The sequence below is a fragment of the Salmo salar genome, chromosome ssa14 (genome assembly GCF_905237065.1).
Source record: "Salmo salar chromosome ssa14, Ssal_v3.1, whole genome shotgun sequence".
Classification (NCBI taxonomy): domain Eukaryota; kingdom Metazoa; phylum Chordata; class Actinopteri; order Salmoniformes; family Salmonidae; genus Salmo; species Salmo salar.
In genome coordinates this window covers 80,798,982-80,814,324 of record NC_059455.1, presented here as the reverse complement: position 1 = coordinate 80,814,324, position 15,343 = coordinate 80,798,982, and the positions used below count along the sequence as shown (strand labels likewise).

At 40.8% G+C, this 15,343-nt stretch overlaps 1 protein-coding gene across 1 annotated transcript in view; it reads right to left on the bottom strand.

The window, feature by feature from the left end:
• The window catches only part of LOC106570400 (CUB and sushi domain-containing protein 3-like), a 725,317-nt gene that overhangs the window by 124,397 nt on the left and 585,577 nt on the right, over positions 1–15,343 (bottom strand). Inside the window, 3 exon segments of the mRNA XM_014142665.2 lie at positions 564–752; positions 10,873–10,986; positions 12,914–12,994. Of these exon segments, the coding sequence (XP_013998140.1) occupies positions 564–752; positions 10,873–10,986; positions 12,914–12,994 (384 nt within the window).

Sequence of the window (15,343 nt, the reverse complement as noted above, 5' to 3'; positions counted from 1 at the left end):
GAGCATCTTTAATCTTTAGCTGTGAGAAGAGAGGCTGAACATTGTTCATCACAAAGGCCTTTTAGACATTACAGCATTCATCTAAATATGTTCAGTGGTATTGTGGTTGCTTCACATTCATGTTGTTGCATTCATTCAAAGGGAGGTCATACAAAGTTCTGTAGGCATTGCATTTAATACAGACACTTCCAGCCATTTCATTCCCAAATTCTCCAAACTCAATTCACTAAAGATTACATTTACAATGCCACTGCAGCCCACAATGTTCAGCTTACAATTGGCTCATTCATCCCCCTCCTCTCCCCTGTAACTATTCCCCAGGTCATTGCTGTAAATGAGAATGTGTTCTCAGTCAACTTACCTGGTAAAAAAAAGGTAAAATAAATAAAAAATAAAAAGTAGATAGTTTGAACACAACACAACTCTGAGCAAAAGCAGAACAGGTTAAAAAACATCACAGTGTGCAATGCTAGCCTGGTCCCAGATCTGTTTGTGCTGTAATGAGTTGGCAAGACAGCAGAAACAGTTATGGGACCAGGCTAGGGTAATGCTACTGTAGCTACCATCAAAGACTTCTAGGATGTCGAACTCCCTCTCGGTCTGGAAGGACTCGAAGTACAGTGTGATGTTGTAGCCCTTCTCTACATTGATGGTCCAGATACACATCTGCAGGTTTGGATAGCTTTCAGGGTAGCCTGGACTCAGGATTACTCCAGTAGAGTCAAACCTTACATCGTGGGCCGGGCATTGCACTGGGTGGCCACATAACAACAGACAAAATGTATGTTAGAGGTGGATTCTGTAACTTTTGATACATGTAATTTATTCAGTGGTCAACCAAGAGACAATACTCACTAAACTAAGTAAACACATTCGGCCAAGAAGCAAAACAATAAAAGGAGTGGTTACATTATGCCGAGAAAAGAACCACCCCTTACTTTACGGGTTCTCCTTATTTATTACATAGACAATATATGTATATACAGTACCAGTCAAAAGTTTGAACACACCTACTCATTCAAGGGTTTTTATTTGTTTTTACTATTTCTACACTGTAGAATAATAGTGAAGACATCAAAACTATGAAATAACACATATGGAATCATGTAGTAACCAAAAAAAGTGTTAAACAAATTCAAATATATTTTGTATTTGAGATTCTTCAATGTAGCCACCCTTTGCCTTGATGACAGCTTTGCACACTCTTGGCATTCTCTCAACCAGCTTCATGAGGTAGTCACCTGGAATGCATTTCAATTAACAGGTGTGCCTTGTTAAAAGTACATTTTTTAAATTTCTTTCCTTCTTTATGCGTTTGAGCCAATCAGTTGTGTTGTGACAAGGTAGGGGTGGTATACAGAAAATTGTCCTATTTGGTAAAATACCAAGTCCATATTATGGCAAGAACAGCTCAAATAAGCAAAGAGAAATGACAGTCCATCATAATTTTAACCTGTTTGGGATTGGGGGCAATAAAAAACATACCCGATTTAATCTGGTTACTACTCCTGCCCAGAAACTAGAATATGCATATAATTAGTAGATTTGGATAGAAAACACTCTACAGTTTCTAAAACTGTTTTAATGGTGTCTGTGAGTATAACAGAACTCATATGGCAGGCCAAAACCTGAGAAGATTCTATACAGGAAGTGCCCTGTCTGACAATTTGTTCTCCTTCTAGGGCATCTCTATCAAAAATACAGCATCTCTGCTGTAACGTGACATTTTCTAAGGCTTTCATTGGCTCTCAGAAGGCGCCAGAAAGTGGAACAAGAGCTCTCCAGTCTCTGGGCGAAAAACAGCAGGAGTTTTTGTGAGTGGTCCTGCTGAGAACAGTGACACTGGAGAGCGCGTGCACGAGACGACTCCATGTTTTTCTTTCAGTGTTTGAATGAATACAACGTCGCCCGGTTGGAATATTATCGCTATTTTATGAGAAAAAAAACATTAAAATTTATTTTAAACAGCGTTTGACATGCTTCGAAGTACGGTAATGGAATATTTTGAAATATTTTGTCACGAAATGCGCCCGCGCGTCACCCTTCGGATAGTGACCTCAACGCACGAACAAAACGGAGCTATTTCAATATAACTATGGATTATTTCGAACCAAAACAACATTTGTTGTTGAAGTAGAAGTCCTGGGAGTGCATTCTGACGAAGAACAGCAAGAGTAATCCAATTTTTTGTTTGGTGAGGGCCAAACTTGGTGGGTGTCAAATTAGCTAGCCATGATGGCCGGGCTATGTACTCAGAATATTGCAAAATGTGCTTTCACCGAAAAGCTATTATAAAATCTGACACCGAAATTGCATAAAGGAGTTCTGTATCTATAATTCTTAAAATAATTGTTATGTCTTTTGTCAACGTTTATCCTGAGTAATTTAGTAAATTCACCGGAAGTTTGTTCTGAACATCACATGCTAATGTAAAAAGCTGGTTTTTGATATAAATATAAACTTGATTGAACAAAACATGCATGTATTGTATAACATAATGTCCTAGGAGTGTCATCTGATGAAGATCATCAAAGGTTAGTGCTGCATTTAGCTGTGGTTTTGGTTATTGTGACATATATGCTTGCTTTGAAAATGGCTGTGTGATTATTTTTGGGAGGGTACTCTCCTGACATAATCTAATGTTTTGCTTTCGTTGTAAAGCCTTTTTGAAATCGGACAATGTGGTTAGATAAAGGAGAGTCTTGTCTTTAAAATGGTGTAAAATAGTCATATGTTTGAGAAATTGAAGTTTTTGCATTTTTTAGGTATTTGTATTTTGCGCCACGCTATACCATTGGATATTGGTGAGGCGTTCCGCTAGCGGAACGTCTGTCCCTAACAGGTTTTAAGACATGAAGGTCATTCAATGCAGAATATTTCAAGAACTTTGAAAGTTTCTTCAAGTGCAGTCGCAAAAACCATCAAGCGCTATGATGAAACTGGCTTTCATGCGGACCGGCACAGGAAAGAAAGACCCAGAGTTACCTCTGCTGCACAGGATACGTTCATTATAGTTAACCTGTCTGGGCTAGGGGGCAGTATTTTCACGGCCGGATAAAAAACGTACCCAATTTAAACAGGTTACTATTCTGGCCCAGAAATGACAATATGCATATTATTAGTAGATTTGGATAGAAAACACTCTGACGTTTCTAAAACTGTTTGACTGGTGTCTGTGAGTATAACAGAACTCATATGGCAGGCAAAAACCTTAGACAATTCCAAGCAGGAAGTGGAAAGTCTGAGAATTGTAGTTCTTTTGATTCTCTATCGAAACTACAGTGTCTGTGGGGGACGTTGCACTTCCCAAGGCTTCGATTGGCTGTCTAAAGCCTTCAGAAAGTGGTTTGAGCATTTTCCTGTCACTGGGCAGATAATAGGAGCTCTGTTTCTGAGTGGACTGCCTGGCAACAAAGGGATTGTATATGCTCGGTCCCGCGAGCGCGCCCCTCCTTCTTTTTCTTCTTGAATGAATATGCTATTGTCCGGTTGGAATATTATTGCAATTTTACGTTAAAAATACCATAAAGATTGATTTTAAACAGCGTTTGACATGCTTCTAAGTACGGTATTGGAACATTTTGACTTTTCGTCTCTCGTTCCACGCTCGTGCGTTATGCCTTTGGATAAGTGATCTGTACGCACAAACAAAACAGAGGTATTTGTACATAAATATGGATTATTTGGAACAAAAACAACATTTCTTGTGGAAGTAGCAGTCCTGGGAGTGCATTCTGACGAAGATCAGCAAAGGTAAGAGAATATTTCTAACACTAATTCTGAGTTTAGGTTGCCCCGAACTTGGCGGGTGTCTGAATAGCTCGCCGTGATGGCTGAGCTAAGTACTCAGAATATTGAAAAATGTGCTTTCTCCGTAAAGCTATTTTAAAATCTGACACAGCGGTTGCATCCAGGGGTAGTCTATCTATAATTCTTAAAATAATTGTTATATATTTTGTCAACATTTATGATGAGTATTTTTGTAAATTGATGTGCACATTCACCGGCCGTTTTGGTGGGAATACATTTTCTGAACATCACGCGGCAATGTAAAATGCTGTTTTTGGATATAAATATGAACTTTATCGAACAAAACATACATGTATTGTGTAACATAATGTCCTAGGAGTGTCATCTGATGAAGATCGTCAAAGGTTAGTGCTTCATTTAGCTGTGTATTGGGTTTTATTGACACATGTCCTTGCTTGGAAAATGTCTGTGTGATTATTTTTGTCTATGTACTCTCCTAACATAATCTAATGTTTTGCTTTCACTGTAAAGCCTTTTTGAAATCGGACAATGTGGTTAGATTAATCGAGAAGTTTATCTTTAAAATTGTGTAAAATAGTTGTATGCTTGAGAAAGTTGAATTATGACATTTTTTTTATTTTTTATTTTCCGTCCTGATATTTCAATGGCTGTGTCCCACCTAGTCCATAGAAGTTAACTGCACCTCAGATTGTAGCCCAAATAAATGCTTCACAGAGTTCAAGTAAAAGATACATCTCAACATCAACTGTTCAGAGGAGACTGTGTGAATAAGGCCTGAATTGCTGCAAAGAAACCACTACCAAAAGACACCAACAAGAATAAGAGACTTGTTTGGGTCAAGAAACACAAGCAATGGAAATTATTTTTATTTAACCTTTATTTAACTAGGCAAGTCAGTTAAGATCAAATTCTTAATTACAATGATGGCCTACAGGGAACAGTGACTTAACTGCCTTGTTCAGGGGCAGAATGACAGATTTTTACCTTGTCAGCTCAGGATTTTATCCAGCAACCTTTTGGTTACTGGCCAACGCTCTAACCACTAGGATACCTGCCGCCCTGGTGGAAATCTGTCCTTTGGTCTGATGTGTCAAAATTAGAGATTTTTGGTTGCAACCGCCGTGTCTTTGTGAGAAGCAGAGTAGGTGAACGGACGATTTCCGCATATGTGGTTCCACTGTGAAGCATGGAGGAGGAGGTGTGATGGTGTGGGGGTGCTTTGCTGGTGACACTGTCAGTGATTTATTTAGAATTCAAGGCACACTTGTAGCATGTAGCATGGCTACAACAGCATTCTGCAGTGATACGCCATCCCATATGGTTTGCGCTTAGTGGGATTATCATTTGTTTTTCAACAGGACAATGACCCAAAACACCTCCAGGCTGTGTAAGGGCTATTTGACCAAGAAGGAGAGTGATGGAGTGCTGCATAAGATGACCTGGCCTCCACAATCACCCGAATTCAACCCAATTGAGATGGTTTGGGATGAGTTGGACCGCAGAGTGAAGGAAAAGCAGCCAACAAGTACTCAGCATATGTGGGAATTGTTGGAAAAGCATTCCAGGTGAAGCTGGTTAAGAAAATACCAAGAGTGTGCAAAGCTGTCATCAAGGCAAAGGGTGGCTACTTTGAAGAATCTAAAATCTAAAAATCGAAACATGACTGACCTTCATGTCTGTAATGATGGACTGTCGTTTCTCTTTGCTTATTTAAGTTGTTCTTGCAAAAATATGCACTTGGTCTTCCACCAAATAGGTCAATATTCTGTATATCTCCCCTACCTTGTCACAACACAACTGATTGGCTCAAACGCATAAAGAAGGAAAGAAGACACACCTGTTAATTGAAATGCATTCCAGGTGACTACCTCATGGAACTGGTTGAGAAAATGCCAAGAGTGTGCAAAGCTGTCATCAAGGCAAAGGGTGGCTACTTTGAAGAATTTCAAATATAAAATATATTTTGATTTGTTTAACCTGTTAGGGCTAGGGGGCAGCATTTGCACGTCTGGATAAAAAAAATGTACCCGATTTAATCTGGTTACTAATCCTACCCAGTAACTAGAATATGCATATACTTATTATATATGGATAGAAAACACTCTAAAGTTTCTAAAACTGTTTGAATGGTGTCTGTGAGTATAATAGAACTCATTTGGCAGGCAAAACCCTGAGACATTTTCTGACAGGAAGTGGATACCTGATGTGTTGTATTACCTTTAAACCTATCCCATTGAAAAACACAGGGGCTGAGGAATATTTTGGCACTTCCTATTGCTTCCACTAGATGTCACCAGCCTTTACAAAGTGTTTTGAGTCTTCTGGAGGGAGATCTGACCGAACAAGAGCCATGGAACGATGATGTCCCATTAGACACCTGGTGCGCGAGTTCATGTTGGGTACCCTCGTTCCAATACGTTATAAAAGAGTATGCATTCGTCCACCTTGAATATTATTCATGTTCTGGTTAAAAAAGGCCCTAATGATTTATGCTATACAACGTTTGACATGTTTGAACGAACGTAAATATATTTTTTCCCCTCGTTCATGACGAGAAGTCCGGCTGGCTTAGATCATGTGCTAACAAGACGGAGATTTTTGGACATAAATGATGAGCTTTTTTGAACAAAACTACATTCGTTATGGACCTGTGATACCAGGAAGTGACATCTGATGAAGAGAATCAAAGGTAATGGATTATTTACATAGTATTTTCGATTTTAGATCTCTCCAACATGACGTCTAGTCTGTATCGCAACGCGTATTTTTCTGGGCGCAGTGCTCAGATTATTGCAAAGTGTGATTTCCCAGTAAGGTTATTTTTAAATCTGGCAAGTTGATTGCGTTCAAGAGATGTAAATCTATAATTCTTTAAATGACAATATAATATTTTACCAATGTTTTCTAATTTTAATTATTTAATTTGTGACGCTGACTTGACTGCCGGTTATTGGAGGGAAACGATTTCCTCAACATCAATGCCATAGTAAAACGCTGTTTTTGGATATAAATATGAACTTGATAGAACTAAAAATGCATGCATTGTCTAACATAATGTCCTAGGAGTGTCATCTGATGGAGATTGTAAAAGGTTAGTGCATCATTTTAGCTGGTTTTATGGTTTTGGTGACCCTGTCTTTGAATTGACAAAACATTACACACAACTCTTGTAAATGTACTGTCCTAACATACTCTAAATTTATGCTTTCGCCGTAAAACCTTTTTGAAATCGTAAAACGTGGTTAGATTAAGGAGATGTTTATCTTTCAAAGGGTGTAAAATAGTTGTATGTTTGAAAAATTTGAATTTTGACATTTATTTGGATTCAAATTTGCCGCTCTTGAAATGCACCTGCTGTTGATGGAGTGCACCACGGGTGGCACGCTAGCGTCCCACCTAGCCCATAGAGGTTAACCTGTTGGGGGTAGGGGGCAGTATTTACACGGCCGGATAAAAAACGTACCCGATTTAATCTGGTTATTACTACTGCCCAGAAACTAGAATATGCATATAATCATTGGCTTTGGATAGAAAACACCCTAAAGTTTCTAAAACTGTTTGAATGGTGTCTGTGAGTATAACAGAACTCATATGGCAGGCAAAAACCTGAGAAGATTCCTTACAGGAAGTGCCCTCTCTGACCATTCCTTGAGCTTCTTGACTCTGTTTATTGAAGACTGAGGAACTTTGCTGTAACGTGACACTTCCTACGGCTCCCATAGGCTCTCAGAAGGCGGGAAAAAGCTGAATGATGTAATTCCAGCCCCAGGCTGAAACACATTAGCGCTTTTGGCAAGTGCTCTATCAGAGGACAATGGGCTGAGGCGCGTGCACTAGTCGACCCCATGTTTTTATTTTCTATCGTCTTTGAACCTAAACACAGATTCCCGGTCGGAATATTATCGCTTTTTTACGAGAAAAATGGCATAAAAATTGATTTTAACCTGTTAGGGCTAGGGGGCAGTATTGACACGGCTGGATAAAAAACATACCCGATTTAATCTGGTTACCACTCCTACCCAGTAACTAGAATATGCATATACTTATTACATATGGATAGAAAACACCCTAAAGTTTCTAAAACTGTTTGAATGGTGTCTGTGAGTATAACAGAACTCAAATGGCAGGTCAAAACCTGAGAGATTCCTTTACAGGAAGTGGCCTGTCTGACCATTTCTTGAACTTCTTTTCCATCTCTATCTTTTACTAAGGATCTCTGCTCTAACGTGACACTTCCTACGTCGTCCATAGGCGCTCAGAGCCCGGGAAAAAACAGAATGTCGTCATCCCAGCCCCAGGCTGAAACACATTATCGCCTTTCTCAAGTGGCCGATCAAGGGACTCTGGGCTTAGGCGCGTGACCCGACCGCCCCCGCCTTTGTGATTTTTTCCTCTGTTTGCCGAAAAGGAGATTCCCTGTCGGAATATTATCGCTTTTCTACGAGAAAAATGGCGTAAAAATTGATTTTAAACAGCGGTTGACATGCTTCGAAGTACGGTAATGGAATATTTCACGAATTGCGCCATGCGCGCGACCCTTCTTTACCATTTCGGATAGTGTCTGGAACGCACGAACAAAACGCCGCTATTCGGATATAACGATGGATTATTTTGGACCAAACCAACATTTGTTATTGAAGTAGCAGTCCTGGGAGTGCATTCTGACGAAGACAACAAAAGGTAATCAAACTTTTATAATAGTAAATATGATTATGGTGAGTGCTAAACTTGCCGGGTGTCTAAATAGCTAGCCCGTGATGCCTGGGCTATGTACTTAGAATATTGCAAAATGTGCTTTCACCAAAAAGCTATTTTAAAATCGGACATATCGAGTGCATAGAGGAGGTCTGTATCTATAATTCTTAAAATAATTGTTATGCTTTTTGTGAACGTTTATCGTGAGTAATTTAGTAAAATGTTAGCGAATTCCCCGGAAGTTTGCGGGGGGTATGCTAGTTCTGAACGTCACATGCTAATGTAAAAAGCTGTTTTTTGATATAAATATGAACTAGATTGAACAAAACATGCATGTATTGTATAACATAATGTCCTAGGGTTGTCATCTGATGAAGATCATCAAAGGTGAGTGCTGCATTTAGCTGTCTTCTGGGTTTTGGTGACATTATATGCTAGCTTGAAAAATGGGTGTCTGATTATTTCTGGCTTGGTACTCTGCTGACATAATCTAATGTTTTGCTTTCGTTGTAATGCCTTTTTGAAATCGGACAGTGTGGTTAGATTAACGAGAGTCTTGTCTTTAAATAGCTGTAAAATAGTCATATGTTTGAGAAATTGAAGTAATAGGATTTTTAAGGTTTTGAAAATCGCGCCACAGGCTTCAAGTGGCTGTTACGTAGGTGGGACGAATTCGTCCCGCCTAGCCCATAGAGGTTAAACAGCGGTTGAAATGCTTCGAAGTACGGTAATGGAATATTTAGAATTTTTTTGTCACGAAATGCGTCGTGCGAGTCACCCTTCTTTACCATTCAGATAGTGTCTTGAACGCACGAACAAAACAGAGGATATTTGAATATAACTATGGATTATTTTGAACCAAACCAACATTTGTTATTGAAGTAGACGTCCTGGGAGTGCATTCTGACGAAGACAGCAAAGGTAATAACATTTTTCTTATAGTAAATCTGATTTTGGTGAGTGCTAAACTTGGTGGGTGTCTAAATAGCTAGCCCTGTGATGCCGGGCTATCTACTGAGAATATTGCAAAATGTGCTTTCACCGAAAAGCTATTTTAAAATCGGACATAGCGAGTGCATAGAGGAGTTCTGTATCTATAATTCTTAAAATAATTGTTATGTTTTTTGTGAACGTTTATCGTGAGTAATTTAGTAAATTCACCGGAAGTTTGCGGGGGGTATGCTAGTTCTGAACGTCACATGCTAATGTAAAAAGCTGGTTTTTGATATAAATATGAACTTGATTGAACAAAACATGCATGTATTGTATAACATAATGTCCTAGGGTTGTCATCTGATGAAGATCATCAAAGGTTAGTGCTGCATTTAGCTGTGGTTTGGGTTTATGTGACATTATATGCTAGCTTGAAAAATGGGTTTGTGGCTGGGTACTCTGCTGACATAATCTAATGTCTGGTTGGGTACTCTGCTGAAATAATCTAATGTTTTGCTTTCGTTGTAAAGCCTTTTTGAAATCGGACAGTGTGGTTAGATTAACGAGAGTCTTGTCTTTAAAATGGTGTAAAATAGTCATATGTTTGAGAAATTGAAGTAATAGCATTTCTAAGGTATTTGAATAACGCGCCACGGGATTCAGCTGGCTGTTGAGTAGGTGGGACGATTTCGTCCCGCCGACCCTAGAGAGGTTAACACTTTTTTGGTTACTACATGATTCCATATGTGTTATTTCATAGTTTTGATGTCTACTACAATGTAGAAAATAGTACAAGTAAAGAAAAACTCTTGCATGAGTAGGTGTGTCCAAACATTTGACTGGTACTGTAAATTAACTTTAAAGTTATGTGAAAACTTTCAGCTCTACTTCTTTCTATTTTTAACACACGCCTGGGAGTTGGTTTTGATCGAGTTCCAGTTCCGGTTGCAAAATACTGTTACTGCATTCCAAATGTCACCCTATTCCCTACATAGTGCACTATTTTTGACAAGAGCAAAAGTAATGTACTATGAAGGCAATAGCGTGCCATTTGGGACGCAGGCTGTGAATGATGCCATGATGCATCGAGTTTCCAGGTTTAACATATTTTTCAGGTAGATTATCAGGACAAATCCTGACAAAGTGAGTCCCACCAATGGGATCGAGGAGAGAAATATGGCACCATAAAAGATTAATGACAACAGCTGTTTAGGCCACTAAACACAGCGAGAGGGACGACACAGAAACATAACTGGAAGAGAAGACAGGAAACACGAGGGGCTGTGACAGAGCTGGGCAAAACGCATCACAGCAGCACAACATCTAATGACTAAACCATTTTAATTACAGCTGCCACACACGCAAGAGTGCACAAGCGCACACACACACTCGCAGGCTCGCACACATATGCGCACGAAGGAACGCACACACACACACACACACACGCATGCACACGTTCACACACACACACACCTTGACATGTGGGAGGAGGCCCGTCCATCTGAAGTCTCTCCCCCAGCCTGCATGTCAGGATCTCACTCCCCACCAGGGTGAAGCCAGGATGGCAGCGGTACCGGAGGATGTCGCCTGTAAGGAGGAGGAGTTAAGGAGGAGGAGGAAGAGGAGTGATACCAAAGAGAGGGAATGTTGAGAGGAGAGAGAGAGAGAGAGAGAGAAGGGTTGAATGGAGCAGAAAGTGAAAAAGACAAGTCAGCGTGTGTCTGAAAGAGAGAGAGAGAGAAAGAAAGAGGGAGAAAGAAAGAGAGAGACAACGAAAGAGAGAGTGTGTAGCCTACTGTACAATCTTCAGAAAAATAACCTATAGGAGAACCCTTTGAAGAACCCTTTTTGGTTTCAGGTAGAACCCATTTGGTTCCATGTAGAACTCTTTTGAGTTCCATAGAACACAAAAGAGTTCTACCGGGAACGAAAAAGGGTTCTACCTGGAATCAAAAAGGGTTCTCCTATGGGGACAACCAAAGAACCGTTTTGGCAACCTTTTTTCGAAGAGTGTAGATGCACTCAGATGAAGCAGTTGTTTAATTAAGAAGGACAGCAGATGCCTGAGACGGATGGGGTGACATTCCCAAACATTCAAGGTTGAACACTGTTGATGAGTGAGTTCTAGCCTGGGTAGGACACTTCAAGACTTCATAATTAAGCAATAAGGCACGAGGGGGTGTGGTATATGGCCAATATACCACGGCTAAGGGCTGTTCTTAACACAACGCAATGCGGAGTGCCTGGATACAGCCAACAGCTGTGGTATATTGGCCATATACCACAAACACCCGAGGTGTCTTACTACTATTATAAACTTGTTACAAACGTAATTAGAACAGTACAAAGTTATATTTTGTTATACCCGTGGTATACGGCTTTCAGACTATCAGCATTCAGGGGGCGAACCGCCCAGTATATAATGCTAAATAAACCATGGTCCCTGAAGTATGAGTATCGCAGGAGTATTAGTGTTAGTGCAACCAAGAATAAATGGTGTTGAAGATCAAAAGGTAGGTCCCGTGTGGCTCAGTTGGTAGAGCATGGTGTTTGCAACGCCAGGGTTGTGGGTTCGATTCCCACGGGGGACCAGTACGGAGAAAAATGTATGAAAATGTATGCAGGCGCTCTGGATAAGAGCGTCTGCTAAATGACTAAAATGTAAAAGTTATGCTCTTCATCATTGTCATCACCATCATCTACTGCAACATTCTAGTCTTTTTAGAAGCCATCTGATATCTTTAAAAAGCAGCAGAGGGCCATGTCACAGATGATGATGGATGATAGTGGTTTTAGTATTCTGTACAGGGCTGCTACAGTACACACAACCACGTGCAGAGACACACACACACATACGCACACGACAGTCTTTGGGCCTTGTTACCGGGCAAGGTGAATCCATCTCAGCCACTGTGATCGCCCACTTTCACACCCACCAATCACAGATGTAGTTGCTAACTCACTCATTGATACCCACCAATCACAGAGCTAGTTGCTAACTCACCATTAATACCACGGCAAAGCAGAAATAACCCTGTGTGTCTAGCAGGGTGTGTGTGTGCGGATGTGTGCATGCATGTGTGTGTCCTAGCAAGGTGTCTGTGAGTCTGAGTGTGTGTGTCTTTGTGTGTGCGTGTGTGTGCATGTGTGAGTCCATCCAGGGTATTAGTGGGGGTCACACATACAGGAGGAGGCTTGCCCTCTCTTCTCTAAGCCATGATCGATACTCTCTGCGAACATTGTACATCAGCATGTTTACTGTAGCAGAGGTGAGACTGACATGGGGAATGTTGTGAAACACAGGGACATGGTACTGGTGTAAGGGTTTTGGTTTCCTAGTTTCAGCAGCTGAAGTAAGGCCAGGACCAATACTCACAAAGCATCTCAAAAGTAGGACTGGCTGAAACCTCCTGGTCCTAAGTATGAAGAGTAGTGAGGAGGCCCAATCTCTCCCAGACGATCCATTAGAAAAAGGGAGAATATTCTGGGATTGAACTAAAGGTGGACACCTTACCTATTTCAAGCTCCCCATCCTCCATGAGTATATCAGCGTTAGCGACCTCAGGGGGCGCCTGACAGATCCTCAGCTGGTACGCTAGAATAGGAAGAAGGAGGAAGAAGCAGGAAGAAGGATGAAGAAGGAGGAAGAAAGAAGGAGGAGGAAGAAGGAGGAAGAAGGAGGAAGAAAGAGGAAGAAAGAGGAAGAAGAAGCAGGAGGAAGAAGGAAGAAGAAGGAAGAAGAAAAAGGAAGAAGAAGCAGGAAGAAGGAGGTAGCAGAAGGAAGGAGGAAGAAGGGAGAAGGACGAAGGGTGAAGGAGGAAGAAGAATAAGAAGGAGTAATAAGGAAGAAGAAGGAAGAAGGAGGAAGAAGGAGGAAGAAGGAAGAAGAAGGAAGAAGGAGGAAAAAGAAGTGGGAAGAAGGAAGAAAAAGAAGTGGGAAGAAGGAAGAAGAAGGAAGAAGAAGGAGGAAGGAAGGAAGAAGAAGAAGGAAGAAGAAGGAGGAAGGAAGGAAGAAGAAGGAAGAATGAAGGAGAAGGAAGAAGGAAGAAGAAGAAAGAGGAAGAAGGAAGAAGAAGGAGGAAGAAGAAGGAAGAAGAAAGAAGGAGGAAGATGGAAGAAGGAGGAAGGAGGAAGAAAGAAGAGAAGAAAAAAGTTGTAAAGAAAATTTCAACAGTAATGCAAAAGTAGTAATGCCCTTTTTTTGTTAAGCACTTACTGCACTGGCACTGTTTTGTATTCTATCGAACATGGAATTAAATGAATAATATTTAGATCTCTTCTTGGTTATTCCTGTTGATGGTTTGAACGTGGGTATCTGCTAAACTCAACAGTAATGCAAAGCCCATCACCCCACCTGTGCCACCACTACCGCTGACCCACTTGCAAAATCACAGATCTCCATTGATTTCCCATGTCTGGACAAAAGAGCATCAGCATTGGGGAGGAGGAAAAACTGACATTTGAAAGGTTAAGCGTAAATGGAAAAAATATCAGATTCCACACCTCCTCCACCTGGCTGCATAACAATTAATTCAGCAGCAACGTGATCACGACGGTGTTAAGGGCATCAGATAAGCCCAGTGTACCTTTTGGGAATCAATAGAGCGGTCAAACTGGGCTGTGCTGGGACCGACGCACTGCTAACGATCTGAAGAAAGCGAACGCTGCTAGCTGGCGCTAATGACAGGATAAAATAAGGTGATACAGGTTGGAGTTGTGCCCAGGAAGAGATATTACACTCTACACACACAATTGCATGGACGGAGAGACATACAGACACAGACACACATAGACCCTCTCAAACACACATGAACACACACACATACACACACACACACACACACACACACACACACACACACACACACACACACACACACACACACACACACACACACACACACACACACACACACACACACACACACACACACACACACACACACACACATACACACATAAACATACAAACAGACACACAATCTGAGGAATCACTGCTAATGACAGGAATAATATAAGGTAACGGGAAATATTACCAAGACAAGGGGAAATATTACCATATTACCATTGAATCTTACAGCCAACATCTTTCAGGACTGCAGAGCCAGACTACCCCCATTACCTGACAGTGTCATGCCAACACAAACCAGGAGGGAAAATCAAAAACAGTCATTGATCATTCATCATAATGAACTAGTGAGTAATATTTGAAGGTAATCTATCATGCACCAAATACATTGAAAGTGTAGCATGCTGCTAAAAATACAATAGGTATGCGAATACTATGAAGTACTGGAGCTAGCTAGAGCATAACTCAACTGGTCTGCGCTTCAAATAGCACCCTATTCCCCATAGGACTCTGGTCAAAATTAGCACACTACTATACAGGGAGGGGAAAAAGTATTTGATCCCCTGCTGATTTTGTTCATTTGCCCACTGACAAAGAAATGATCAGTCTATAATTGTAATCATAGGTTTATTTGAACAGTGAGAGACAGAATAACAACAAAAAAATCCAGAAAAACGCATGTCAAGAATATTATAAATTGATTTGCATTTTAATGAGGGAAATAAGTATTTGACCCCTCTGCAAAATAAAACTTAGTACTTGGTGGCAAAACCCTTGTTGGCAATCACAGAGGTCAGACGTTTCTTGTAGTTTGCCACCAGGTTTGCATACATCTCAGGAGGGATTTTGTCCCACTCCTCTTTGCAGATCTTCTCCAAGTCATTAAGGTTTCGAGGCTGATGTTTGGCAACTCGAACCTTCAGCTCCCTCCACAGATTTTCTATGGGATTAAGGTCTGGAGACTGGCTAGGCCACTCCAGGACCTTAATGTGCTTCTTCTTGATACACTCCTTCGTTGCCTTGGCCATGTGTTTTGGGTCATTGTCATGCTGGAATACCCATCCACGACCCATTTTCAATGCCCTGGCTGAGGGA